The sequence below is a fragment of the Acomys russatus genome, chromosome 5 (assembly GCF_903995435.1).
Source record: "Acomys russatus chromosome 5, mAcoRus1.1, whole genome shotgun sequence".
Lineage (NCBI taxonomy): Eukaryota > Metazoa > Chordata > Mammalia > Rodentia > Muridae > Acomys > Acomys russatus.
In genome coordinates this window covers 29838790-29864757 of record NC_067141.1, presented here as the reverse complement: position 1 = coordinate 29864757, position 25968 = coordinate 29838790, and the positions used below count along the sequence as shown (strand labels likewise).

The following is a 25968-nucleotide window of genomic DNA, read 5'->3' as shown; positions in this document are numbered from 1 at the left end:
TTTTTTAAATTTAAGTGTGTGTGTGTATGTGTGTCTGTGGGTGGGTATGTGCACATGAGTGCTAGTGCCCACAGAGGCCAGAGGATGACACTAGAGTCACAAGCTGTTGTGAGCCATCAACGTGGGTGCTTGGGAACAAGACCAGCGGGTTCCCTTAACCACTGAGCCACCTCTCCAGTCAGATTAAGGTACAGCTGGCCCTAAATAGTGAGCAATCTTTTTCTTGGCGTCCTCTGCGCCTCCTGACCTAATGACACAGTGAGTGTGAAAGGGCAGGACTGAGATAAATGGAAGAAGGTAGAGACATCTGACAACGCTAGAAAAGAGTTCCTGGGGAGGGCTCTTGATTACTGGAAATGTGCTAAGGAAGTTTCCAGAACGTTTCTGATGGTTTCCCGGTGCAACAAAACAAAGTTGGCCTAGGAAACAAGCAAAAGATTAAGATAAGACAAATGCATGAAATGGCCCCAACAGTGCTTGGCACATGCAAGATTCAGAGCAGGTTATCAGTTCCTCCCATGCTGAGGGTGTGAGGGTCCACGTCACCTATAGTGGGCAGGGCAGATGCCAGAGGAAGTAACTGGACACATTCCAATTTTCCAGAAACTCACAATCTTCTTAAATGGGGCCACCGAGCAAGGCAGGCAAGGAGAAAGAAAGGCACGTCTTGGCTCCGTAGCTGTCAGGATCTCTTCCTCCTCTTGGAATTTGTAGCAACATCAAGCAGTTAAGGGTTTGGGACTTATGCTCTCCACCACTGCTGAGATGACTGCGCCTGCAGCCTTCGCTCCCTCCACCAGGGCGTGCTCCACCTGCAAAGCACAGCGGTACATGGGATAGTGGGTGCCAACTGCAGGCTGGCCCTTCCCTCCTGCCAACCTGTTTCTAGGGGAGAAGGCCCCTACACTATCCTACATTTCCCAAATCCCTAAAGTTCCCAGAGACTCAGCAAAGGGGGCATCAGAAGACAGGCTCCCTTCCCCACCTCACCCCACGCCGTCCCCCCCCCCCCCACACCCCACACCCCGGCCACCACCCCCCACCCCACCCCCCGGCCATGGAGCCTCTGGCTTTATCTTTCCCGGGAGCCATTCGGCATAGTCTGCCTCCAGAGTAGTGTATGAGGCAAAGGATATCTACATGGGATAGGCTGCAGCCCCTAATCAAAAAGGGATTCTGAGAGCCAGGCAGGGGAACTCGCTTGGGCACAACTGCACAGGAATCAACATTGACACTTAGCTCAGATCTCATTACTCCTGGTCCCACAGGTCTCCAGACAACCTCTTATCGTGCCCTCCAGATTGGAGTCTTTGCTCACATGCAACTACTCAGGGGGTGGGAGATCCTTCATACTGGAGCCCACCAAGCTTCTAGCACCAAACCTCATAAGACCAAAGCACAGGCAACCACAGGACGCACAGTAGAGAGGAAGAGGAAAACAGAGCGGACAGAGAGAACGTAGTGGGGAGAGGGAGAGGTGCTGCTAAGAGGTGACCCAACTCTGCAGAGAAGGTAAAAAAATCACAGGAGAGGCAAAAACAGAAAATGATACCTCACATTTAATCCTGGGGGTGGGGGGGAGGCTGGTTTATATATTAAAAAGGTGTTGCACATCCCTTCTGCTCATGAAGTTTTTTGATAAGGGTGAACTACTGATGAGAACAGCTTGGATTGTGAGAGCTATTTAGTCTTCAGGGCTCTGTCACATGTGTGTTATGTTTTGCTGCTGGCCTGCCTGGGGCAGGAGGAGGGTTACAAAACCAAGGGCAGGGTGAACCAGGCAGGTGATAGGACAAGAGCTGGAAGTTGTGAGCAACGCGGGTGACGTGACAAGAGTTGACAGTTGGCACCTCTAGGTGCGTCACACAGCCCAGAGACAGAGCCACCAGGTTACCCAAGCAGAGGATCAGGACAGGAATGCCAGCCCAGTGACCTGATCAACGGCTTAAGGAAAGGCTGAAAATACTTCCGCGCAAATTTTCTGTAGTCCTCAAATTTAGAAAAGTCAGATAGTAACTCAAATGTTAAAATAATATGGGGCCCAGGTGCAGTACCCAGGCTACTGGTTCTCAGCTCTCACAGCCAGGCGATCTATACTTTGATCTATAGTGTAGGTCTGTTGTGAAGGGAGGAAAAGTTTCAAAAGAAAGCAACTGAAGGAAGCCACTCTTCACGGTGAGCCGAGACAGCAACGGCCAGAGCTCCGAACCATGGAACACTTTCTCACATGAGCGCAGCACGACAGAGAGTGTCAGGAAACTGCTGTCTGCCAAGCTGATCAAAGGCGACCACACCAAAGCCCAGCAGGGCAGAGTGAGGAGCCACCGAGGGCACCCCGAGGAACAAACCTGCTGGCTCCGGGGCACCCCGTATCTGAGGTCGTTGACAAAGTGCTCACAGTTGCCCTCGATCAGGCTGTACTGCACTATCTTGTTGACCATGTTTTTCGTGCGCTGGATGATCTTGTCCACCGGCAAGGGCAGGTACGTCCCGTCCAGCTTGTTGTTGATCTTCCAGGAGCAGCCGTGCAGCACGTCCTCCAGCCGGCTGTACTTCACCACAGCGCGGTTGCTGAAGACGGAAGTGATGCTGCCCGCCTCAAACTCCTCACCTGGGCAACAAGAACAAAGGTTGGAAAGCCTCCAGGGAGAAAGGGGAACCAGGGTACGCTGGCCCTGCGCCTAAGGCCTTCGTGAAGCCACTTCCTGTGAGGTTCTCAATCACACCACCAGCTTAGAGCATGTACCACGGAGGACCCACTTTGCGGAGAGATACTTTTCTTGGGGGATGGAGGTAGGGACTGCACACGTGGGTGGACGGGCGTGCACATATATGTGGGTGGGTGCGCGTGTGTCAAGGTTGGAAGTCAATGTCAATAATCCTCCTTAATCACTCTCCGTTGCATCTTTTGAAACCTGGTGTCACACTGAATCAGGGGCTCACCTGTTGGCCAGACAGGCTGGGCAGTGGGTTCTGGGGACCACCCGTCTCTGCCATACACAGGTTTTTACACGAGTGCTGGGGATATAAACTCAGAAGCACATTACTATCCCCTCTCTTCAAGAAATCTTTTGTCCTAAGTTACATGCTTGGCTCGCCTCCAGAAGAATCTCTCGTTAGTAACTCTGGAAAACCCTTATCACGTGGCTAGACTACACTGCATTGGCCTGGCCCTATCTTAGAAGCTGAGTCTGTTTCCTACACAGATGTTACTAAGCTCCAACCTCTGAGTGTCACCCCTGGGGGAGCACATGTGCATAATAAGTGCTTCCATGGCCTGCCTCCCTCTCAGCCCCTGCAGGGGAATAGTGGAGCTAGTATTTGGAACGTTTCTATCACCATCCACTGAGAGCCCCTTGGTGTTCATTACTGTTCAAATATGGGGGGGGGGTTTCATTAAGGCTTACTACCAAGGTGGGGGGGGGCGGCTCTGCAACTTCAGGGACAAGAAACATGTGAACGCTGCCACATTCTCTCACACTCTGTGTTTAAAAGACATGGAAGGCCCAAGAGGATTGGGACCTTGACTGAGGCACATGGGTGGTCACTAAAAACCAGCTACAACAGACAATTTTCAATATTCTCACTGAAGAAGAAAATGATGGGTCTGGGGAGGCTCAGTGGACAGAGCATTTCCCCCACAAGCATGGAGATAACGGTTCTCAGAACTCGGGGGGCAGAGGCAGGTGCACCTCAGAGGTCAAGGCCGGCTTGGCCTACTGTGTGACTTCCAGAGTTCTAGGACAGCCAGGGCTACACAGAGAAACCCTGTCTTGAAAACCCAGCGGGGGGGGGAGTGTAGATCCACAGAAGCCATGGAGAATCCAGGCAAGCGTGTGGTGGCCGCCCGAGACCCCAATATTTTAGAGGGAGACACGGGGATCCCCAGGGCTAGATGGCGAGATGGTTGAGCCAGGATTGTTGAGCTGTACGGGTCAGAGAAAGTGTGATCAAGAAAGACACCTGATGTTAGCTTCAAGCGTCCACGCACGTGGGTGCATGAAAACATGCACACACATAGAGACCATTACACGAACACAAAGAAAAAGAAACAACACTAGAGGAGATGGAGGTGTGTGGTCACTGCACTTTGCAAAGCTGTCTGAGTTGCACTCTTTCCCACAAGTATCTACCACCATTATACCAATTAAGGGCAAAGCTTTTTGTTATTTCTCTGCAGGAGCCACGGATGATTGTACATAGTTCATACGTCTCTTTCTAAGCTGCCCAAGAGCAAAAAAAAAAAAAAAAAGGTCCCTTATTCTATTCCTATGTGTTCCAAGAAAATCTACTGGTTTCGCAAAAACTAATTTGCCCTGCTTTGCCCCTGCAGTAGCCACAAAGCGGAGCGCGTTATGGAACCACTGTCATCATAAACAAACAGCCTGCCAAGATGGCAGGCTTTACTTTTAGAGACAAGCTGGTGGGGAAGGGGACTGTTGCCAGCCATCTCTTTGGTTATTCAAGTGGGGCGTTTCTGGACACAGGCTGCAGGAAAGAGGTGGAGATGGGTTATGTTTTTTAATATTTGATGTTTTAATGTCTTTACTTATCCTTTGACAATTTCATACAATATATTTCAATCACATTCTTTCTCCTTCTTCAGACCCTCCCAGCCCCTCCCCTCACCACTTTGATTAGGCTCCTAGATGGAAAACTGAGAAGAGAGGGTAAAGGAACAAGCCTTCCTCTGCAGGAAGGTCTTGGTGAGACGGGAGACGGAGCCCAAGGGAAACCCAAATCAAGGCTGCACATCAAAGACCTTGGCAGTGTCCGTTCTCAGCCAGCAAGAGCTGCACAGGACGCAAACTTCACAAAGCATCAGATCATCCCTCCCTGACCTCCCCACACCACCATGGCCAGTATGAGCAGTGGTTCTAGACCACGTACAACTTTTAAGTTGTTTCACACTCCTCTGTAATCTCCCTCTATCTTTGCCCTCTGGTCCCTCATCAAATCTCCACTTGACTTTAATAAGCCCCAAGTCCAGTCAAAACTGTAGGAAATAAAATAAGGACCAGGGAAACAGTTAGGGCAGCCGTTCTTAAACTGTGGGTCATGACCTCTTTGCAAATCAAACAACTCTTTCACAGGAGTCGCCTAAGACCACCAGAAAACACAGATGTTTATATTATAATTCGTAACAAGCAGCAAAATTACAGTTATGGAGTAGCAACAAAATAATTTTACGGTTGGGAGGTCACTACGACATGAGGAACTGTATTGAAGGGTCTCAGCGTTAGGAATGTGAAGAACCACTGATGTGGGATAAGGCAGCCTAGAACACACCAGAATATCAGGAAGACAGAGGTTTCTACCTTGGGCAGGAAGGTGGCAAAGATGGTAAGAAGTGGGAAGCATGACTTCAAAAACATGATGAAGAATACTAAATGATTGGCATCAGATACAGAAGCTTTTAGGGATGCTCTATCCTCCTGTCCTCCTTAACACTGGACCCTTGTGCTTACTATTAAACAAATGAAGGTCCAGGAATGTTTTCTTGCTAAAGAACAGTGGCTGAGGATCACAGTGGTTGACTATCCTTCTGTTTACTCGGCTAACGTCTATATCAGTATCGCAATAGCGTATCCACTCTTACTCGGGGGAGCCAGGTGAACCACACAGTCATTTTCCACATAGATGGCCCAGTGTTCATAGCCAATTCGGAAAATCTCAATCAGGTCTCCAGGTCGGGGTCTTGCTTTGCCCTGTGATAGGAAGAGAGGAGGAAACAGGTGAACTGCACACGTCCAAGGAACACCAGAGCTACAGCTCAGTTTATCTGTAGATCTCCTCACTGTGGCCCATCACCCAACAAGAAGAAATTCAACTTGAACTCTCCTCACCAGAAGACCATAGCATGTGCCCCCTCCCTGACGCAATACCCAGGTTGTCTGTGTTAGTGGTCAGTGTGTTGACTCTCAGCTCCCAACACACCTACACATTCCTGGTGGCAGGTAGCACTTCTCCTTGGGGGTAAGCACATTAAGCAAGAGGAAGGAGCCTCATGCAGTTTCAGGGTGGACAAGCAGGATACTGGTCACTGATAAGTTGTGTAGAGCTCTTCCTTGGCCCACAATCCTAAGCACCATCTGCCTTGCAGTCCTGACCTGGAGAAGGCCTCTCTGGGGCATGCCTGACATCATGACCAGTGTCTGAGGCCTCTCTGGGGCATGCCTGACATCATGACCAGTGTTTGAGGCCTCTCTGGGGCATGCCTGACATCATGACCAGTGTCTGAAGGCCTCTCTGGGGCATGCCTGACATCATGACCAGTGTCTGAGGCCTCTCTGGGGCATGCCTGACATCATGACCAGTGTCTGAGGCCTCTCTGGGGCATGCCTGACATCATGACCAGTGTCTGAGGCCTCTCTGGGGCATGCCTGACATCATGACCAGTGTCTGAGGCCTCTCTGGGGCATGCCTGACATCATGACCAGTGTTTGAAGGCCTCTCTGGGGCATGCCTGACATCATGACCAGTGTCTGAGGCCTCTCTGGGGCATGCCTGACATCATGACCAGTGTTTGAAGGCCTGCCACCCTTACTGACATCCTGTCTCCTTCTCTAAGTCCCCTCATTGGCTCACCTGCAGCCGCACCAGTGGCACACCAGGGAACCTGTCATCAAGTGACTTCAATCACATCTCTCCAACAAGGAAGGGCTGAGCCTTTCCCAAGTGTGTCCCTCCCTGAGTACTCTCCCTCAACCCTGGGAGGCCCTACAACCCTCACACTTTATAGACAAGACTTTCATCACAGTTTCATACATCTTAAAACTCCTCCAGTTCAACCTACTGTGTGCTTCCTGCTTCCCAAGTGGACTCAGAACATCGGCTGAGTCACTGTCTCTCAAAGAGACCAAGAAGAAAATGAATGCTCACCTCACAAAGTCTGTGTGTGTTTCTGTGTTTATTTGTGTCTGAGTGTGTATATGTGTGAGTGTGTCTGGGTGTCATTCTGTATGTGTGTGAGTAGGTGTGAGGGTGAGTGTGTGAGAGTTGTGAGTGTGTGAGTATAGCAGATAGAGCTCTGTGTGTGTGTGTGTGTGTGTGTGTGTGTGTGTGTGTGTGTGTGTGAACTGTGAGTATATGAGCATGTGAAAATATAGGGATGGGGGCCAGGTGGGGTTGTGAATATATAAGTGTACATAAGTATGTGTGTGTGTGTGTGAGTGTGTGAGAGAGTGTATGTGTGTGTGAGAATGAGAGAAAATGTGGAGGCAGTCTGTGTGTGTTTCAAGACAAGAATGAAAATATATGTGAAGAGTAAGTACAATATTCAAACATGAGGAGCATCCAGGTCATTAAGAAATATTTATTGGTGGCCGGTAGGATGGCTCAGTGGGTAAAGGCTCTTATCTGCAGCCAGGTGGCCTGAGCTCGATCCCCAAGGCCCATATGGTGAAAGAACAGAACAAACTCCCACAAGCTTTTCCTCTAACCGTCACATACACACATGGTCGACATACATACACATGTGCACATGTACACATACACACACACACACACACACACACACACACACACACACACAGAGTAAACTTAATTTAAAAATAATACAAGCTGGGTGTGGTGATACATGGCTTTAATCCCAGCATTTGGGAGGCAGAGGCTAGTTGGTCCCTGTGAGTTCAAGGCCAGCCTGGGCTACATAGCATAGTGGTTCTCAACCTGTGGGTCTTCACCCCTTTGAGGTCAAACAGGGGTCACCTGAGACCACCTGCATATCAGATATTTACATTATGATTTATAATATTATCAAAAGTACAGTTATGAGGTAGCAACAAACATAATTTTATGGTTGGGGCTCCCCAAAACATGAAGAACTGTTAATAAGCACACACATAGGCACGCACGTGCACACACACACAAGCACACACACGCATGCACTCACTCGCACACATTTTAAATCTAGGTTTCACACATGAGAGAAAACGTGTGGTACGGCATTCATCTTTCTAAGTCTGGCTCATTTCACTTCTCATAGTGATTTTCAGCTGCATCCATTTTTCCCTTTTCTGCAACCCTGGTTCTCCTCCCCAGCTAGGGCCGTAGGTTATTACTGCTCAGTGGTCCACACAGAGGCCATTCGTGTTTCTTCTCCCTCCTCTTTCAGCATCACCCTGTGGCCCAGCCATGGCTGAGGACCAGCCATCCATAAAGCCAGTGAAGTTTATGGATGGATAACTGCATGACTTGGAGAATCCCCTCAAAGTGGCAGAAGTGCTTCCATCTGTGTCAGCTGTCCACTGTCTGTGCTCACGAGCCCCACTGTTCACCCATCAGTAACAGACTCACCAGAGTCCCTCCCGAGTGTGCGCGCCAGCCTTGCACACACCTTCTGGCGCAGTTGAGATGAGTGGCCTTCTCAAGGTCCTCCTTAGCTATCTCTCGCACTATGCTTCTGGCTGGTCGGCTGGGCAGCTGTTGCTTATCCCAGTCACTATTGCAACCTCGGGCCATGCTTCTGTGCCTCCAAAACAACCATTGCCTTCAGCAACCTCGCTGGCAATAGAACCATCCACACTGTGCTGCAAACAATAAGTCATCCCTCCTCAGCCTCAACAGACCCTCCAGTGAGTCCCGTCCACCCAGGGCACTCGGAAGCACAGCACACTCCCAGCATTCTTTCCGAGAGCCTACCATCCAGAGTCCCTCTAGAACTTTAATGTTTCTCAGTGCGAGAGCTGGAGAGATGGCTTAACAATTAGCAGCACTAACTGCTCTCTCAAAGGACCCAGGTGCTGCAGTTCCCAGCATCCACATAGTGGGTCACAACTGTCTATAACTCCAGTACCCTCTTCTGGCATCCCTGGGCATATAGCACTTACGGGGGCACCAGGCACACACATGATGAACACACGTGCAAGCAAACAATCATATACATGAAAAATGAATTTTATTTGTGGACAAATGGATTGAACTAGAAATTATCATAATGAGTGAGTTCACCCAGAAGCAAAAAGAGTTAAATGGTATATACTCACTTATATCGAGACACTAGTCCAAGAGATATGTCCCCATGAAAAACTTTACCTACCAGGAAAGTGGGTCAGAGGGGAGGACATCCTATTGAGACTTTAGGTGTGAGAAGCCTGGGAGAATGAGGAAATAGAAGGATCCAGAGGGTCCTGGGAAACTACAGGTGCGTCCTCCTCAAACTATGACACCAGCCAAGGAAAATATAGGCAGTAAACTTCGAACCCCTACCCAGACTAGCTGATGGACAGGACATTCTCCACCATTAAGTCAAGAAGGAGATCTGACTTTCACACAAACTCTGGTGCCCCATATTTGACCATGTCCCTTGGATGGGGATGCCTGGTGGCACTCAGAGGAAGGATAATAGGTCATCAAGAAGAAACTCGATACCCTATGAGCATATACAGGGGGAGGAGGTCCCCCTCAGTCACAGACATAGGGGAGGGGAATAGGGGGGGAAGCGGGAGGGAGGGAGGAATGGGAGGATACAAGGGATGGGCTAACAACTAAGATGTAATTTGAATAAATTAATAATAAAAAAAGGAAAAACAAAAACAAACAAAAAAAAAACCTCACAAGGTCGATGGTACCTGAGGAATGGTACCCGAGATTGACCTTTGGCCTCCACATGGATGCACACACACACACACACACACACACATACACTCATGTATAAACATATACTCACATACAAATAAATAACCCTCAGTGGTTGTCCAGCCACCAATGCTGTAGTTATATTGGGTTTAGTTCTCTCCTGAAGATGCCACTAGCACCCTGGCTTCCTGAACGCCAGTGCTTCCCAAAAATAAATAAATAAATAAATAAATTTTTAAAAATACTTCATTCACAGGACTGGAGAGACGGCTCAGTGGTTAAGAGCACTTTGATCTTACAGAGGACCCAGGTTCAATTCCCAGTACGCACACAGAGACTCGCAACTATCCATAACTCCAGTTCCAGGGGACCCAATGCCCCCCTCTGACTCCCTCAAGTGTCAGGCGCGTACGTGATGCACAGACACACAAGCAGACAGCACAACCACACACATAAAATAAAGTAAAACTCTTTTAAAAGTTGAAAACAAATATTGCACAGTGTGTCACATGCTTTCAGTCAGATTTTCAGACCTTTAACGTGCTATTTGAGCAGTTCCTCCTAGCTTCACTATGGCTTTGCGGGTGGAGGACGTGCTGAGACCTGCGCATCTGTTCCACAAAGCCTGCTCCCTGGAGAAGTGCCTTTTTCTGGCACCTGTTGCAGGCACACAGTCTGCACCACCGTGCTTCACTGAAGGAACCAGAGCTGAGGGATACAAAGAGCTTCGCAAGGTTCCTTAACAAGTCCTGGGCAGAACTAGTTAGTTCCTGCAGAACTAGCTCTCTCCTTTTCTGCCTGAAGGAGAAATGCAATGGCAAGGGCTTGGCCACTAGAGGGCGGCCCAAACCAGGCTTCACGACTCCAACTGTAAAAGTTGATTTTCAGGGTCTCCATCAAATCCCTCCCCCTCAGAGCTAAGGACACCCGGTGAAGCAGGAGGAAAGCGTGTTAAGAGTCAGGGGGTATGGAGGATGACAGGAGAGCAAGGCCCTCTGAGTCAACTGAGCAGAGCTCATATGGATGCACAGAGTCTGAAGCTGCAAACCCAAGAGCAGCACGGGTCTGCACTGGGTCCTCTGCATCCATGTTATGTTGCCAGTTTAGTATGTGCACGGGACTCCTGAGTGTGTGAAAGAGTGGGTCTCTGATGTATTGTGCCTTCTCCCGGGCTCTTTTCCTTCTGTTGGTTTGCCTTGTCCAACTTACAGTTCGACAAGGTTTGGGGTTTCGTTTTTTCTTACCGTGTTGTATGTGGTTATGTTTTTGTGGTTCTCTCTTAGAAGCCTGTTCTTCTCTAATGAGAGACAGAAAGGGAGTGGGTCTGGAGGGGAGAGGAGGGGAGAAGGAACTGGGAGCAGAGGGAGAGAAACCCGTAATCAGGATACAGCGTATGAGAAAGCAATCTGTTTTGGTAAGAGGGGAAAACTTTTTTTTAAATGTATACAGTATTCTGCCTGCAGGCCAGAAGAGGGTACCAGATCGCACTATAGATGGCTATGAGCCACCACGAAGTTGCTGGAAATTGCACTCAGGACCTTTGGAAGAGCAGCCCGCAGAAGTGCTCTTAATCTCTGAGCCATTTCTCCAGCCCCGGGGAAACTTTTCAAAAGAAAATATTCCATTAAAAAATGGTTTTCAAGGTCCATGACCTCCCCATAAGTCCAATTAGAGAGCAGCTGGTTGCCTCCAAGCTACGTATGCCATTTCTGCACCCTTAGGGCCACCATGCCACGCAGGTCATTGCAGCTCACAGGCACCAGAGCTGGGTAGGACTGTTGGTTGTTTACCCCATCTAAAAGCTTGCACAGTGCCTTCTGGTCCTATGAAAAGCAATCCTTTTCAGGGAAGAGACTTTCAGGTCAGATCTTGAATGAAAACCTACAGCTGCCACTTTGCTAAACCAGTGTAACCGCTAGCCACATTGTAAGTATAATTATGCCCACCTGTAAGTGTTCTCGTCCCTCATCAAGGAAATTGCCTCTCTTCGACAGGAGGCCATTACAGAAAATCACAACTGATCCAGATGTAGAGCTACAATACCTTCCTGCACCTGATGTTCAGAATCATAAAGTCTCACCAACATGGCTGCTTAAAAATTACCTGGACACAGAGGGCACCAATAGACAAACTAATGAGGAAGGGGGAAAATCCCAGGAGACCCCAACCCAGACAGAGAACTACAGGCAAGTAAGGAATGCCGAGATAGGGAGGAATAGTCTTCCACAGGGAAGGGCACTCTGTTCACTCACTGTCCAATCCCAAATCTTCAGGCCTGAAAACATACACATACAAGTAACATTATACTGACTAAGCAGGTAATATTTATATATTTAGGTGTGTGTGTGTGTGTGTGTGTGTGTGTGTGTGTGTGCGTGTGTGTGTGTGTGTGTGTGTGTAAGATTAAAGAAAAAGAGGCCATGGATATGAAAGAGAGGAGGAGGAATCACATAGGCTGTCTTAAAGGGAGGAACTAATGTAATTTATGTGTATGTGTGTACCTACTGGACTGTATGTGTACCATGTGCACGCAGTGCTGTCAGAAGCCAGCAGAGGGAGGTGGGACTCCTGGAACTGGAGCTGCAGGCAGTGATGAGTCACCTAGCAGAGGTTCTAGGAACTGAACCTGGGTCCTCTGCAAGAGCAGCAAGTGCTCTTGACCACTGAACCATCGTTCCAGACTCAGCAGCAGCATTTTTAAATGTGTATAACAAAGTCTAGATTTTAAGACTTCTAAGAATCAATACAAATTCAAAACCCTCATGTGCTGGTGCCGGTGAGGAACCGAACTGCTTTTAGTTCTATACAGGTTGCTGATACATAGATTTTTCCTATGTATCCCTTTGCACATAAATAAAAGGAGAACTTTTATTGGATGTAATGTGCTTGAGTGAACACATATACACACTAAGCTGAGGCCATTTCTGTTCTATACTTATGACACACAGAAGACTTTGGGCCCATTTTCATTGACACTGCAGCCTAAAGGCCATTAATAATTTAAGTCTTGACACTGGACAGGAAAAGGGAAGAAGAGGAGGAGGATGTGGGAAATGGAGGGAGGGGGAGAAGGTGGGGGAGAGAGGAGAACAGAAAGCAATAGAGAGAGGGAGGGGCAGGCCATTGGTGTCCCCAGTGGATGCAGGATGAGTGTATGAATAAAGACAGGCACAGAAAGTCAATGTAATCACCTCTGCTTTTCTGGCCCTGATCAGGGTGGGAAGGCTGACCACAGTGCTATGGGGGTAGGCTTTACTGAGTCTGTCCTGAGTCTGTCCGCAGGCCTTCCCCCAGATAAGCTACTGTGTCACTTCTGTATAAACCACTAACTCTGTGTCCCTGTACCCAAGCACAGACCTGAAGACTTGAGAGTCCTGCCCCCATGACTCTCCCCTCCATCCAGACTACTGGGCCATTAGGTGTCACCGATGTTATCTCTAGGAAGGCACTTTCCTACCCACAAAAACACCTCTTGCTTCCCGGGCAACCCGGCTGTTTTGTCCCCACTGATGGCACAGCACCATGGCCGTAAGCAATAAGCATCCTGGCTGACTTTCCTGGAGCAGATGCCTGGATGATAAGAGCACAGTGCACACTGCCCACGTCTACACCAGAAGATGAGCTAATGGAACCCCACTTCAAGCATCAAGGATGTTGAACAAGCCTTGTGATCCAGGAAGCGGGGAGTCGGGAAGGAGAAGAGAAACCCTGAGAACTTTAAGACATTGTCTTGAGGAGCCGGAGGGATGTCTTTACGGTTACAAGCGTTTCCCACTCTTCCAGAGGACCCAGGTTCAGTTCCCAACATTCACATGACAGCTCACAACTACCTATGACTCCAGCTCAGGGTGACCAACGCCCTCTTCTGGCCTCCACAGGCACTGCATGTGCACGGTACTCATATACGTGCAAATAAAACCCTATGCTCACTAAACAATTTTTCTTGAGTTTGGGGGAGATGTTTTCATTCGCAACCTTGTCACCAGTCTAGTAGAGTGGAAAGTAAAGTCTCACACAGACTTGAGAGTCATCTGGAGTTATTCATGCTCAATCCAAGGTCCCATCCTCCCTCTCTCGCTCTCTCTCCAGCTTTTTGTGAACAGCAAGAATTTATATCTACCCTCCCAAGTGGCCTCCAACCCCCACAACATTCCAGTATTTAATTTCTGGGTACCTTACCCTGACTGTTTCTCTGATTCCACCCTGCTCTGGAATACACTGTCATTTCAAACCCCTTCAGCCATCTGCTGCTTATTTCCTTTGCACAGGCTGGCAACCCAGCTCTTCTGGCCCTTCTCCCAGAAACAGGCACCCAAAGGGAAAAAGCAGCCTTTTGTAAGGTGCCCAGAGTCTAAAGACGTCATAAATCAAGTGGGCATAGAACATGGAAGTGGGTGAAAAGTTTATTCCTGCCTTGGGCAGGTGGCAGGTGGCAAAAGCAAGCCCACAAAGTAAGAGTGTCACTGTCACTCTCTAGAAGAACCAAATCCAAGGGCCCTGGTCCATTTTTCAAATCACGCTGACTCTTTATCCAGTAGGTGAGCAGACATCAGAGCAGCCAAGGGGGCTTAGAGAGGAAAATCATTACCCAGGAATGTGAAAGGAGGCTTCCAAAAGAGAGAGATGGAGAGATGGGGAAAGGGGGGGGGGGACGCATCTGTGTTAAAGACTCTACAAGACAATTGAGGAAGCTTCATGGTTACAGAGAATTAAAATATTGCAGAGCAGAGCCAAACTATCTTGGGATACTTTCAGTCCCTTTGAAAGCCAGCTGCACATCTGACCTAACATTCTCGTGACTATCAAAACCTCACAGTGTATTCTTAAGAGGACACTAGTTTTCACCAACCCAAGGGCTGAGCCCATCATCACGCAACATCTGAAACCTCCGCCAGAATGTTCCCAGCTTTGCTGTAACCACTTACCCACAGGCCTGACCACTGTATCTGCTAAATTTGTGCTTTTTTTTTTTCTTTCTTTCTTCTGCAGCTAATAAAATGTCACGTAAGCACTTCCACAGTAGAACACGGTATTTGGGAAACCTAACTCTGTGTTCCCAGGCCAGGCTCTCACGTACTTGACTCCAGAAGAAACCCTTATTCCGTCCAAGGCAAGATCCATGCCTCTTGTCCTCGCTTTACCTTTCTGCAGTTTCAGTTATCTACAATCACCCACTGTGCGCCACAAATATTAAGTGAAAAAAAAAAGGCTACAAATGAGCAGTTCCTAAATCTTGTATTTCTTGCCCTTCTGAGGAGCGTGCTGAAACCTTGCACCTTCTTGTTCTATCCCACCCAGAACACAAATCACCCTCGCTCACCCTGCCTTTCCTCTGAGTTGCTGTGGTGTCTTTCTTCAAGCCTGCGTCCACGGATAAGCTGCACAGGGGCAGCGGCGGTGTTGCACCCTCCCTCCTCCGCTCCCCATGCACGCGCGCACACGCACACACACACACACCACCCCTCCACACACACGCCACTCTTCCTCCCCCCACACACGTGTGTGCACACACACTGTCTTGTTTCAAGGACTCTGTAACTGCCAGTCACTCTATAGTGGTTCCTATTTATATTTTTTTCTACCAGGTTACTAACAGGGAGGCAGCATATACAGCATGGATATGTGAGTCACACACACACACACACACACACACACACACACACACACACACATACACACACACACGGTTTGCTGGTTATATGGAGTTAAAGGTCCTGACATTTGCTGACATGAAACCCTGGAGCTCACCTGTCAAAGCACAAGTCTTTGTAATTGTTTTAAAGGAATCTCGGCATGTTAAAAGCAAGGACCACCCTGCGGCTACAGAGGCAGCAGTAACTATCTGTCCCATAAAACTCACTGACAAACAAATTCTACTTCTTAAGTGCTCAACTGAGAATGCTTGTATTGTGTGATATGAAGGTCTTATGAATGTTCAGAATTATTGCCAACTGGTTGTGTTCTCTGTTGATATAAATCAGTCCTTGGAAGCATTGCATCATTTGAACAGGTCTCTGTTGAAGGTTATTTTTAAATTACTGTGTTTGTTTCTCTTAGTTTCTCTCTTAACCCTGCTTTCACACAAATAACTGAGACTTTTATTTTTGTTTAATAATAATAATCAGCCTAGGGACTGATCAGTTGGTTAATCTATTCTTAACCCTCTAAACTAATTTGGCTTCCTCCCAGGGTGCATCTCAACATTACTTGCACTTTGTAGTGTTCCAGCTCCTTCCTGGTGTCTCTTGGACCTCTGTCCTGCACTGAGTCCCCTACATCCTCTTCTAACTCCTCCTCTGCTACCTGGCAGGAAGTCCAGCCCTATTCTCTCCCCCTGCTCAGTGACTGGCTGTAAGCTGCTTTATTGGCATACAAGGGGACAATTGGGTAGCGGAGTTTATACAACAGTGAGACAGGAGATTTTCAGAACAAGACTTTTAACCAGATATGGGAGATACAGAAATTAACATTTGAATTACACAATAACCTTATGCCAACCCATCTCCAACACTGACAGAAATGTCTGCAGTGTCCTGTGAAAGGGCCTTTAAGGAGAGGCTGGAATTCTCTTTGGTTGTGGCACTGGAGACATATGCATTGGTCCTGTGGAAATGTTAGCATGGCTGGCATCTCTAAATCCCTAAATAATTTATTTACAGACTCAGAGGACACTTTTATGCTCTGTAATAAGAATGTAAAACCTATGGCTGTTAGGCTGATTCTTCTGCTAATGAGCTCATTTAAACGAACAGGATCCTGAGGCCATGGTGACAGTTACAGCTGAGGTCTCCAGCAAATGCTGCACACCACAGGCTAGAGAGCCAGAAAGATGGCTTGGGTAGCTCATTAAAAGGGTACTCCAGCCAAGTCTGACAACCTGAGTTTGATCCTAAAGTCTACATGGTGGAAGAAGGGGACCAACTTCTTCAATTTGCCCCCGAGCCCCCCACATGCTCACATCCTACACACACAATCAGTCGATCAACCAACGTAGTAAAATGTCTTAAAACAAAGTATGCACTATGACCTCACGTGGAAAGTCTCTACAAAATGCAAACTAGTTGAGAGCTGCCAGAAAGCAGATTGATTGCTACCTGAAGATGGAGGCATGGTGGAAACAGGGAAGGTATTACAGACAGGCATTTAAAAAAAAAAAAATATGCCTGGTGGATATGTTGTCTCAATTGTGGCAAAGGTTTCACAGTTCTATACAAGTATCTGTGAGACCACAGACACCCTTGTTGCCTCTCCTCTCTCTCTCTCTCTCTCTCTCTCTCTCTCTCTCTCTCTCTCTCTCTCAAGAGAGAGAGAGAGAGAGAGAGAGAGTCAGACCATGGTCCCCTGCAGCTCTCTCTTTCTGAGACAGAGAGTTGATTCTGTGGCCTTGAAGCCCTCCACCAAGCCCGTCTCCTTGGGCTGCAGGATGAATTCAGGTCCTACCTGGTGCCTGTCACCATGCCCTTTTGTACTGTGCCATGGTTGGGATAGATCATGTGACATGGAGTTTGCTCCCCCACAAACCTCCAAAACCTATGAGTCAGAAAACCCTTTGTTCTCAGGATGGAAAGGGCCAGCACTCTCCCTCCAAAGCTCCACTATGCTGCTGTTAACACTCTCTCCCTCTTGCTCTTTAGCTCTCCCACTCCAAGGCCTGCTGCTGCCCCTCCCCATGTTGTGAAGCTCTCTCCTCCAAATAAACGTCTTCTGAGGGGTAATACCAGCTTTTCCCCAGGAACCTGCCATTTTCCTCTTTTCTTTCTCAACTTTATCAATAGTGAAAAATGTCTAATTAGAAATTTTAAGCATCTAGAATTTAAATATGTGCTAAATATGCCTCAGGAAAACTGCTTCACAAAGACATAGGCAATGTCTCAAGTCAGTGTGGTTACGTATTTGACACAGAGTAAGATACAATAAAATGTGCAACCACCAAGATACTAAAACACGTATCCTGTCAGTCCCGGGGATACGCACCTCAGCTGCTTGATATTTTAGTTTGCCTTTGATCTCTGACGTAGATGTTGAAATCAGCTCTGTTCTCTTCGTGCTGGGTGTGATCTCCACCTTAATTACCGGCTTCTCTCTATAGGCGAGTTTGCAATCACATTGTAAACATTACAGAAAAGTGTGTGTGACCGATGGATCACTTCAGATCTGTGCTTTTAAGACACCTTTCAGCTTTGTCACTGAAAGAGACATCCTTCACATGCCCGCCAACTTGATCCCATGAAAACATTCACTTTCACGCAGCACAACCACTGCTCCCAGTTGTTGAAAACCGAGTGTGTAGGTGAGATGTGTCCCATTCAAAATGGGGTCCCTGGTCTCAAGTTCAGACAAAATACAGCCAGAGGGAGCACTGCCGTGCATGGCTGACAAAAGCTACCTTGAGAAATTCTACAGAGCCATAGCTTTGCACAAAGAGCATGACAGCCTGCCACAGAGACCTGCCTAGCAACTGTTCCACCTGCATTAGCAACCCCGCCTTCCTGCCGGTTTCTAAACGCTTCTGTTGTTTATTAACCCTGTGGCCAAAGATGATCTAGTCACCGCAGTTTCCGGTCTCCAGCTTTCACCTCTAACGGCTTCTCCCTACTCCACCTCCTTGTAATGCACTGTTGGTGCCCACAGCATGGGCACACTTTGCACGGCACTTTCAACTTATTCCCAAATAAATTCTTTTATTCATTTCCCCCTCCCCCGTTTACATCTGCACACTATTCTTTTCAAATGTCTATCAGTGAGTGAAACTCACCCACTGATTGTAAAAGGAGAGAAGACAGTGAGAGATTATAATAAAATTCAAGAAGCCTCACACCTCCTCTTCTCGCCCAGGCCTAGTGCCCGCCAGGCAAAAGCCTCCTGAGTTTTTTTCTTGCTTTGTGCTCCCGCAAATCCACTCAGCTTTCATGAGTCTGGAGAGTGGCCTTGTGGGTAAAAACTTTAATAAGATATGCCAAGGGCCATCAGGTCTGTAGCCGACCTCAGCCTTACCCAGCAGGCGCTACTCAACTGGTTTGCTGGCTGATTGCAGCAGAAACCACCTGGAGGAGGTGGGATGAGGGGTGGGGAGCCTGTTTGTTCTGCAGAACTAGCATCTAAGTCAGATCTTCACGAAGGCTTCCAGCACCTAAAGCCCCAGTCGCGGAAAGAATCTTACCCCCGCTGCAAGGTTCCACCCTGTTCTAACCGGTGTCCTTGCTTGAACTGCTTCGGCAGGAACTGGACCAGCAGTGCTTGGGACCTCGCGGACTCTAGTTCAAGAGGGAAGGGGTGTGATTTAATACACAACTGCCTTCTATAGGGGAAGGAGTGAACCCCATGAAACACCATCTCAAGCCAAAAGTGGGCTGCCCGTTCTGGTTTAGAATGGTGTCTGAAGCCGGATATGGTGGCCTCTAACCCCAGCACTGTGCAGGCAGAGAGGAAGACACATCTCTGCGAGTTCTAGGCCAGCCTGATCTACATATACAGTTCCAGGCCAGCCAGTGCTACTTAGCAAGATCCTATCTCAAAAAAATATAGTAAATAAGTAAGAATTACTATTTGGATGGGCGCTGCCTAGACGCAAGCAACTGCCAAACTATTTCTGGGAGGGGGCGACACGCTGGTACAAGAACTACCTAAGGCATCCAGGGAGAGACCCCACTCCAGGGGCAGACCTGAGTGGGGCAGAGTTGACAGTCCAGTTGTAGGTTGGGTGTAACTTGACCCGGTACTGGTGGTTCTCGAGATGGGCTTGGGTCGCAGCCATGGGACCCTGAAAAAGCGGATCCCGTTATCCCCGCTGGCTGCCGGCGGGCTCAGGCCCATCCCGCTGTGGCCAGCGGGGACGAAGCGCCTGGATAGCTCACAGAAGGCACGGGTTGGCACCGCCAGGGAGCGCGCGTCAAACGGCGGAAAGGGCGCGTGGGGTAGGTCGCGCGGAACCGAGGCGTGCGGAAGGGGGGTAGGGGGGGCCAGGGGGTGCTGGCCGCTGTTCCTGTGCAGCTTATCCTTGGACACAGGCTCGAAGGAAGACACCACAGCAACTCAGAGAAAAGGGAGGTGCTCCACGCAGGAGATAGGTCATTCCTGAGTGATGCAAAGACATGGACCCAAAGTCTCAGAGGCAGCACCTGAGGCCGCTGAAGAAGTTACTGACTAACCCTAACCTAGGGCTTTGACTGCGGATTTGAAGGCTAGGAAGCACACTTCCAAGTCACTACACAGTGAGATCCAGGCAAGCCTGCGTTAGCTAGTGTAAGACACAAAAACTAAATACGGGCGCTGAAGTGATGGCTAGGGCTATAAGAGCCTGTTACTCCTGCAGAAAATCCGGACTCAGTTCCCAGCACTCACCAGGCGCCTCACAAGGATCTATAACTCCAGTTCCGGGGAATCTGACGCCCTCTTCTGGCTTCCACAAGCAGCAAGCGTGCACATGGTGCCAGACATGTGAGGAGGCATGGCATACACATCAAACAAATAGATTTTTCTACAATTAAAGCTAAATAAATCTATAATGTAGTAAACAAAGGTGGAACCTCAGGACTATAACACACCCAGTACACAAGCTCCACCTGTGGCCCCTGCTTTCCACCTCCCATGTCTCTTCACCCTGAGTTTTGTGTCTAAGGTGCCCTTGCTTTTTGGTTTTTGCTTGGTTTTTTGTTTTTAACCATGAGACCTTGCTCTGCAGAGCAGACAGGCCCTGAACTCCTGGGTTCAAATGACCCTCTTTTTGAGCCTCAGGTAGGACTATATACAGTGACTCTACTCGCTATTGTGGTTAATTTAGCAGTATGACCTAATAATGTTTATTATTAGCCCCAAAATTATTATCATGGCAGTATTTTCTAACCCACTAGCAATCAATGAGACACAGATACCTGTTATATTTTAAAATAGCCTTAGTTGGGGCAGGGCAGATATTAATCCTCTAAATTACCTCCCATATTGGGGCCGGTATCCCGTACCGTGCCCCATGCCCATGCCATCTGCTTCTAATAATTTCTATCTAGCTATCTCCCATCCATAATCCCAAATATTTGCTAGTTATCATCATCCGGGCCAAGTCTCCATCTAGGCCAGCCATGAAGCGGCCTTCCTCTTCCCCACTTTTCTCCTCTGGTCTTCTCTTCTGGTCTCTTTCCCAAAAGCAGGCGAACCTTAGCCATGCCTAATCCACTTGCCCTGCCCAGGTGTGTTGGCTTTTTATTGGCCAAATAGGAATAAGTATTTATGCAAGGTTACATAGCAGTCTCGGGGCACAGAGACAGCAAGCAGTAATTAGCATCAAAATACATCAGACCAACCTCCAACAATTCTCCTTTTCTGTCTAAATAAAAAGGACATTTTTTTATAGTATACAGTAAGAACAATTATTTTTAAATTATAAAAAAAAAAAAAAAACCCAACATCCAAGATTTACATAGATAATGTCTAGTCAAAAGGTATTTGGCAACCTTGAAGAAATACTATCTATTCTATCTCGGTGAGTCTAAAGTTTTAAACATAAATTAATTTTTATCATAGCTCATATCTATCAACCTAAAAACATCTATCTAGAGCTAAAGCATCTCTTAACTCCTAAACAGCTAAGCTTAATTGTAAAACTAAACTATCTGGTCTTCAACCCCATCAAAGACTTAAGAAGGAATAAAATTAATTTATCTGAATAGATAGGAAGTACAGGATAGCAGCTTCCAAATGAGAAGATGACAGAGACAGTTTGCTGCCTGAACAGTCACCCAAAACTCTCTATAATGTTGGAGCATCATCTTCAGCCTTCTGGCCCAGGGTATCTGACAGACATATTTGTGAAGCAGGAACTATTGAGGACTTGCTTACCCTGTCTTGGCAGAGTTTGGCCATCAACTCCACCTCTGTCCAACCTTGCCCATTTCAGGCAGAATTCTGTCTGTGGCAGAAACGAGGACATTTTTGTCCAGTGACTGGTTTGCCACATTTGAAGCCATCTCCAAAAGAAGGTTTTTTTGATGCTCATCATCTTCTTTGAGGTAGGTGGGGGGTGCTTCCAGGAATTGACATGTCTCATTGTCAAAAATTCTTAAAGTAATTTTAAGAAATCTTTAAATCTCATATTTTGTAGGTTTCTGAGGTTTTTGAAGACCTTGTGTATTTTACCTTATCTTTCTATACAATCATATCTCTTTTAAACCTAGAACGTATATTCCTGTGATAAAAATAGACTAGTATTTGACATGACCATGAGTTGATCAACTAACAATTAACTTGTGTTACTTAATTATCCTAAACAGCCTGCAATAGCACTTTCAAAGCATTGGAAGTAAACATTGTATTATAATTGAGTTACATGGGTACAATACCTCATATTGGAGTAGAAATATATATAATGTGTGTGAAGAATAATCTTAAAATTTTTTTGAATAATCTTAAATTTGAATTCTGTACCAATGTGTCAAAAATTAGACTTATTTTGCATCAACATACAAAATTCTATACCAATTTATTACAGTATTTTGTATCCGTTCAGCCTACAAAGCAAACAACTGACACAGGGAGACTGAAACGTACTTTAAAGCTGCCAGCACTTTGCCGGGCAGAGTCTGAAATGTTTCTAATCTACTTGTAAACTAAACAAACTGCTCTAAACCTTATAACACACATATATTCCAAGCACTTGCCACTATGACCCCCTGGGCCAGTCTTCATCAAATCCCCACCATGCTCCTCCAACCATCAAAAAAAACCTTCTCCTCTCCTGCCATCCAACTTTCTCCTCCTTTTTAATTCTTTACAGTTAACATGGTGCTTTTATGAAACTCTGAAGCCTCTAACACACTTCCAATCACTAGTTGATCAATCTCATCATTACCTTGTGCTATAGGTCCTGGTAGACCCCTGCGAGATTAATATACAGTGGATGGTTCCTATTTCTGATCACTTGTTGTAACTGAATAAATAGCAAAGTTAATTCAGAATCATCCTGAATTAGGTCAGCTGTTTCTATATTCAGCACAACTCTTTCAGCATACTGAGAGTCGGTAACTATGTTAAGAGAGTCTTCAAGCTCTGATAAGACCAGCAGAATTGCATATAATTCTGATTTTTGCATGGAATCATAAGGACTCTCAACTACCTTACTTATATTTTCTGATTTATAGCCTGCTCTTTTTGATTCGTTGGCATCAGTGTAAAATGTAGGAGCACCAGAAATTGGAATCCTCTTCACTATACGAGGAAGAATCCAATTGGTTATTTTTATGAATTGAGATCTCTTGCTTTTGGGGTATCTGTTGTTAATTTCTCCCAAAAAAATCACTACAAGCCCTCTGCCAATGTGTATTGTTGGCCCATAATGAGGCAATCTCAGCCTTAGTAAAAGGCACCACTATCTCAGCTGGATCTATTCCAGCTAACTGGCGAAGTCTCGTTTTTCCTTTTACAATCAATTCAGAAACCTTTTCTATGTAGGTTTTTAATTTCTTACTTTGTTTGTGTTTTTAAAATACCCATTCTAAGATACAATCTTCCCTTTGCATAAGAATTCCTGTGGGAGAAAGAGTAGAAGGCAAGATAACTAAACTACATGCCTTCTTTGGATCAATGTGGTCAATATATGAATCTACCAGAGCCATTTCCTTTTCCAGCTGATAGCTTTCTTAAGCTATTCAAGTCCCTATCACCTTGTAGGGTTTGAAATAAATTACTTAGTTCTTCAGTAGTTAAATCAATTGTAGGCCACAGCCTATTAATATCTCCCAGCAATTTTTGAAAATCATTAAGAGTTCTTAATTGATCTCTCCTGATTTGCACTTTCTGTGTTCTAATTTTAGTAGTTTGCCAAAATATTTGTTTTTTAGTATCTCCCATGTCTCTTATTTTATCTCTAGGGGCATTATTTTCTCCATTAAAGTCTTCAGTGGCCCTATTTGTTTTATCAGACCTTGAATTTTCTTGTTGTCTTTTAGAATAATCCCTTTTTGGTGAATAGGAAATGTATAGCTCCTGTTGTTTTTTGTGGAGCCTTGAGCTCAGACCCTTAGTTTTCTGAAATCAGGGAAATGCCTTGGATATCCGTGGATGACTTACATTCATGAGCCACATGACCATCCCTTCCACATCTTCTACATTTTACAGGAAACCTTCTCCCTGAATTATTTTCATTATAGAATAATTTATCTTTAGGAATATTTTGTTCAATATGATTGAAATTTTTACAATCACAGCAGTGAGCATTTTGTGTTTTGATGTCTCCTGTAGTTTTTTGTCCAATCATAGTTGAATCATGAGTATTTACTTCTATGTCTGAAGTAATTTTAATCCACTCATGAAGAGATGCAGATCTTGCCCTCAAGGGCCTAATAGCTTTTTTTCACTCAGAATTTGCATTTTCAAAAGCTAGAGATGGAAGTATAATTTCTCTAGCATGTGGATCTGCTATGGTTCTATTCAGAGCTTTAGTTAGTCTCTGTAAAAAATCAGTGAATGTTTCATTTGAACCTTGGGTTATTTTTGTAAATGATTCCGTTTGTCCCTGATGTTCAACCTTATCCCAAGCCTCCATGGCTATTGTTCGGCATTGATCTAAGGCACTGTCATCAAAGGCGACCTGTACTACTAATTCAGAATATGGGCCTTCACCTAACAACTGATCCCTGACAATATCAACGCCTCTAGTCCTATTGCACTGCTCCATAAGTGCGGCCTCATCTTTCCACCATGGCAGTCATTAAATCTCTCCAATCTTTCGGAATTACACGATTCTGTGTGGACCAATTATTAAGTATCTGTCTAACACACAGTGAGTGTAAACCATAACTGCTTATTGCCTCCTTAAACCCTTTAAATTCTTGTGCCTCTATAGGTTGCCAATCAAAACCCTGACAACCTTGTGGATTTTCCACATCTCCTGGGAGTTCTCTTAGGAAGGCTTGGAAAATCATTTTTGGTTTTTTAACAAATAATGAATGCCTTGTAGTCTTGTTACAATTTTGTGTTGTATGTTCTGACCTTGTTTCTTCAGTTTCTATCTCTGTATTACTATTCTTAGTTATAAGTCTTTCTAACGTCTCTTCTAAAGTTTGTTTCCAAATTTCTTATTTTTCATTTTGCTTTGTCTCCCATAGTCTAGTATTTTCCTCAGTCCAATCCATAAATTTTTTTTCTCTAAGTTATTATTCTTAGTTATAAGCCTTTCTAACTTCTCTTTTAAAGTTTGTTTCCAAATTTCATATTTTTCATTTTGCTTTGTCTCCCATACTCTAGTATTTTCCTCAGTCCAATTCCTAAGTTTTTTTCTAATGTCTTTTCTTTTTAAGAATTATAGAAAGCTAGGGTGAGTAAAAAAAAAATAGTATTCATAATCAGTAGCACAATTTCTTTCTCTCTTATTTGTATCACAGCATTATTTTAAAAAGCATTTAACAAGGCCCAAATATTTTGTGTTAGTGTGTCTTTGAGATTCATGTCCTTACTATTATTATTCCTAGAGTCCACACAAGAGAACATGTATGATACTTGTCTTTCAGAGTCTGGTTTGTTTTGCTTAACTTGATCCCCAGTTCCTTCCACTTTCCTGTAAAAAAGAAAAAAATGGTCAATCTTTGTGGCTGAATAAAACATTTTATCCATTCAATCCACTGATTTCCTCTTACCTTTTAATTTTTTTCAAACCTCATTTATCTACCTAATGCCTTGTTTTGTTTTCATGCTTGAAGCTTTATTTTTAAAATTATATCTGGCTTGAATGTCCATGTCCTTTCAAAATTCATATACTGAAATCCAAACCTCTAAGTAGAAAGACTAGGTGAAAGACTTTAAGAAGAACACAGACCCTGAGGGCAAACTCCTCGTGAATGGGACCTGTGTCCTTATAAAAGAGGTCCCTAGAGACCCCCTCTACCATGTAGGAAATCTAGGCATTGCCATCTGTGACCCTGAAAACAGGTCTCACCAGGCATTGAATCTGCTGGTGCAGGTCCTGACCATCTCAGCCTAGAGAATTTTGAGGCATTCGTGTCACCTACCAGGGTCTTACTGTGGCATGCTGCAATGGCTTGAATAAATGTCCCCATAGAGTCAGACATTTGAACACTTAGTCCCTACCTTATGGTGCTGCTTGGGGAGTATGGTGGCTAATCTTGCCTGTCAACTTGATTACATCTGGAATCCACTAAAACCCAAGCAGCTGGACTCGCCTGTGAGGTTTGTTTGTTTTTTTTTTTAATTTGAGGTGGGAAGACCCACCCTAACTCTGGAACAGACCTTTTGGTAGCAACGTAACACAAACACACACACACACACACACATACACACACCAAAAACAAAACTATAGGAGAAGGAAGCTTCTGCTTTTTTGCTAATGGCCGGCTGCAGCTCTGAAGAGGTCCAGGGTGGGGTCTCTGGGGCTGAATGCGGATG

The 25968-nt window shown here is 46.0% G+C and overlaps 2 protein-coding genes across 2 annotated transcripts in view; both read right to left on the bottom strand.

The window, feature by feature from the left end:
- Macrod1 (mono-ADP ribosylhydrolase 1) overlaps nucleotides 1-25968 on the bottom strand; it is an 899697-nt gene that overhangs the window by 302627 nt on the left and 571102 nt on the right. The window lies entirely within an intron of this gene.
- Nucleotides 204-19440, bottom strand: Plaat5 (phospholipase A and acyltransferase 5). Its single transcript, XM_051146057.1, has 6 exons — nucleotides 19242-19440; nucleotides 18740-18833; nucleotides 17554-17662; nucleotides 5600-5708; nucleotides 2349-2611; nucleotides 204-812 (listed from the first exon to the last, which is right to left on the bottom strand). Exons 1-6 carry the CDS (start codon nucleotides 19390-19392, stop codon nucleotides 720-722), a joined length of 819 nt encoding a protein of 272 aa, XP_051002014.1. The 5' UTR covers nucleotides 19393-19440; the 3' UTR covers nucleotides 204-719.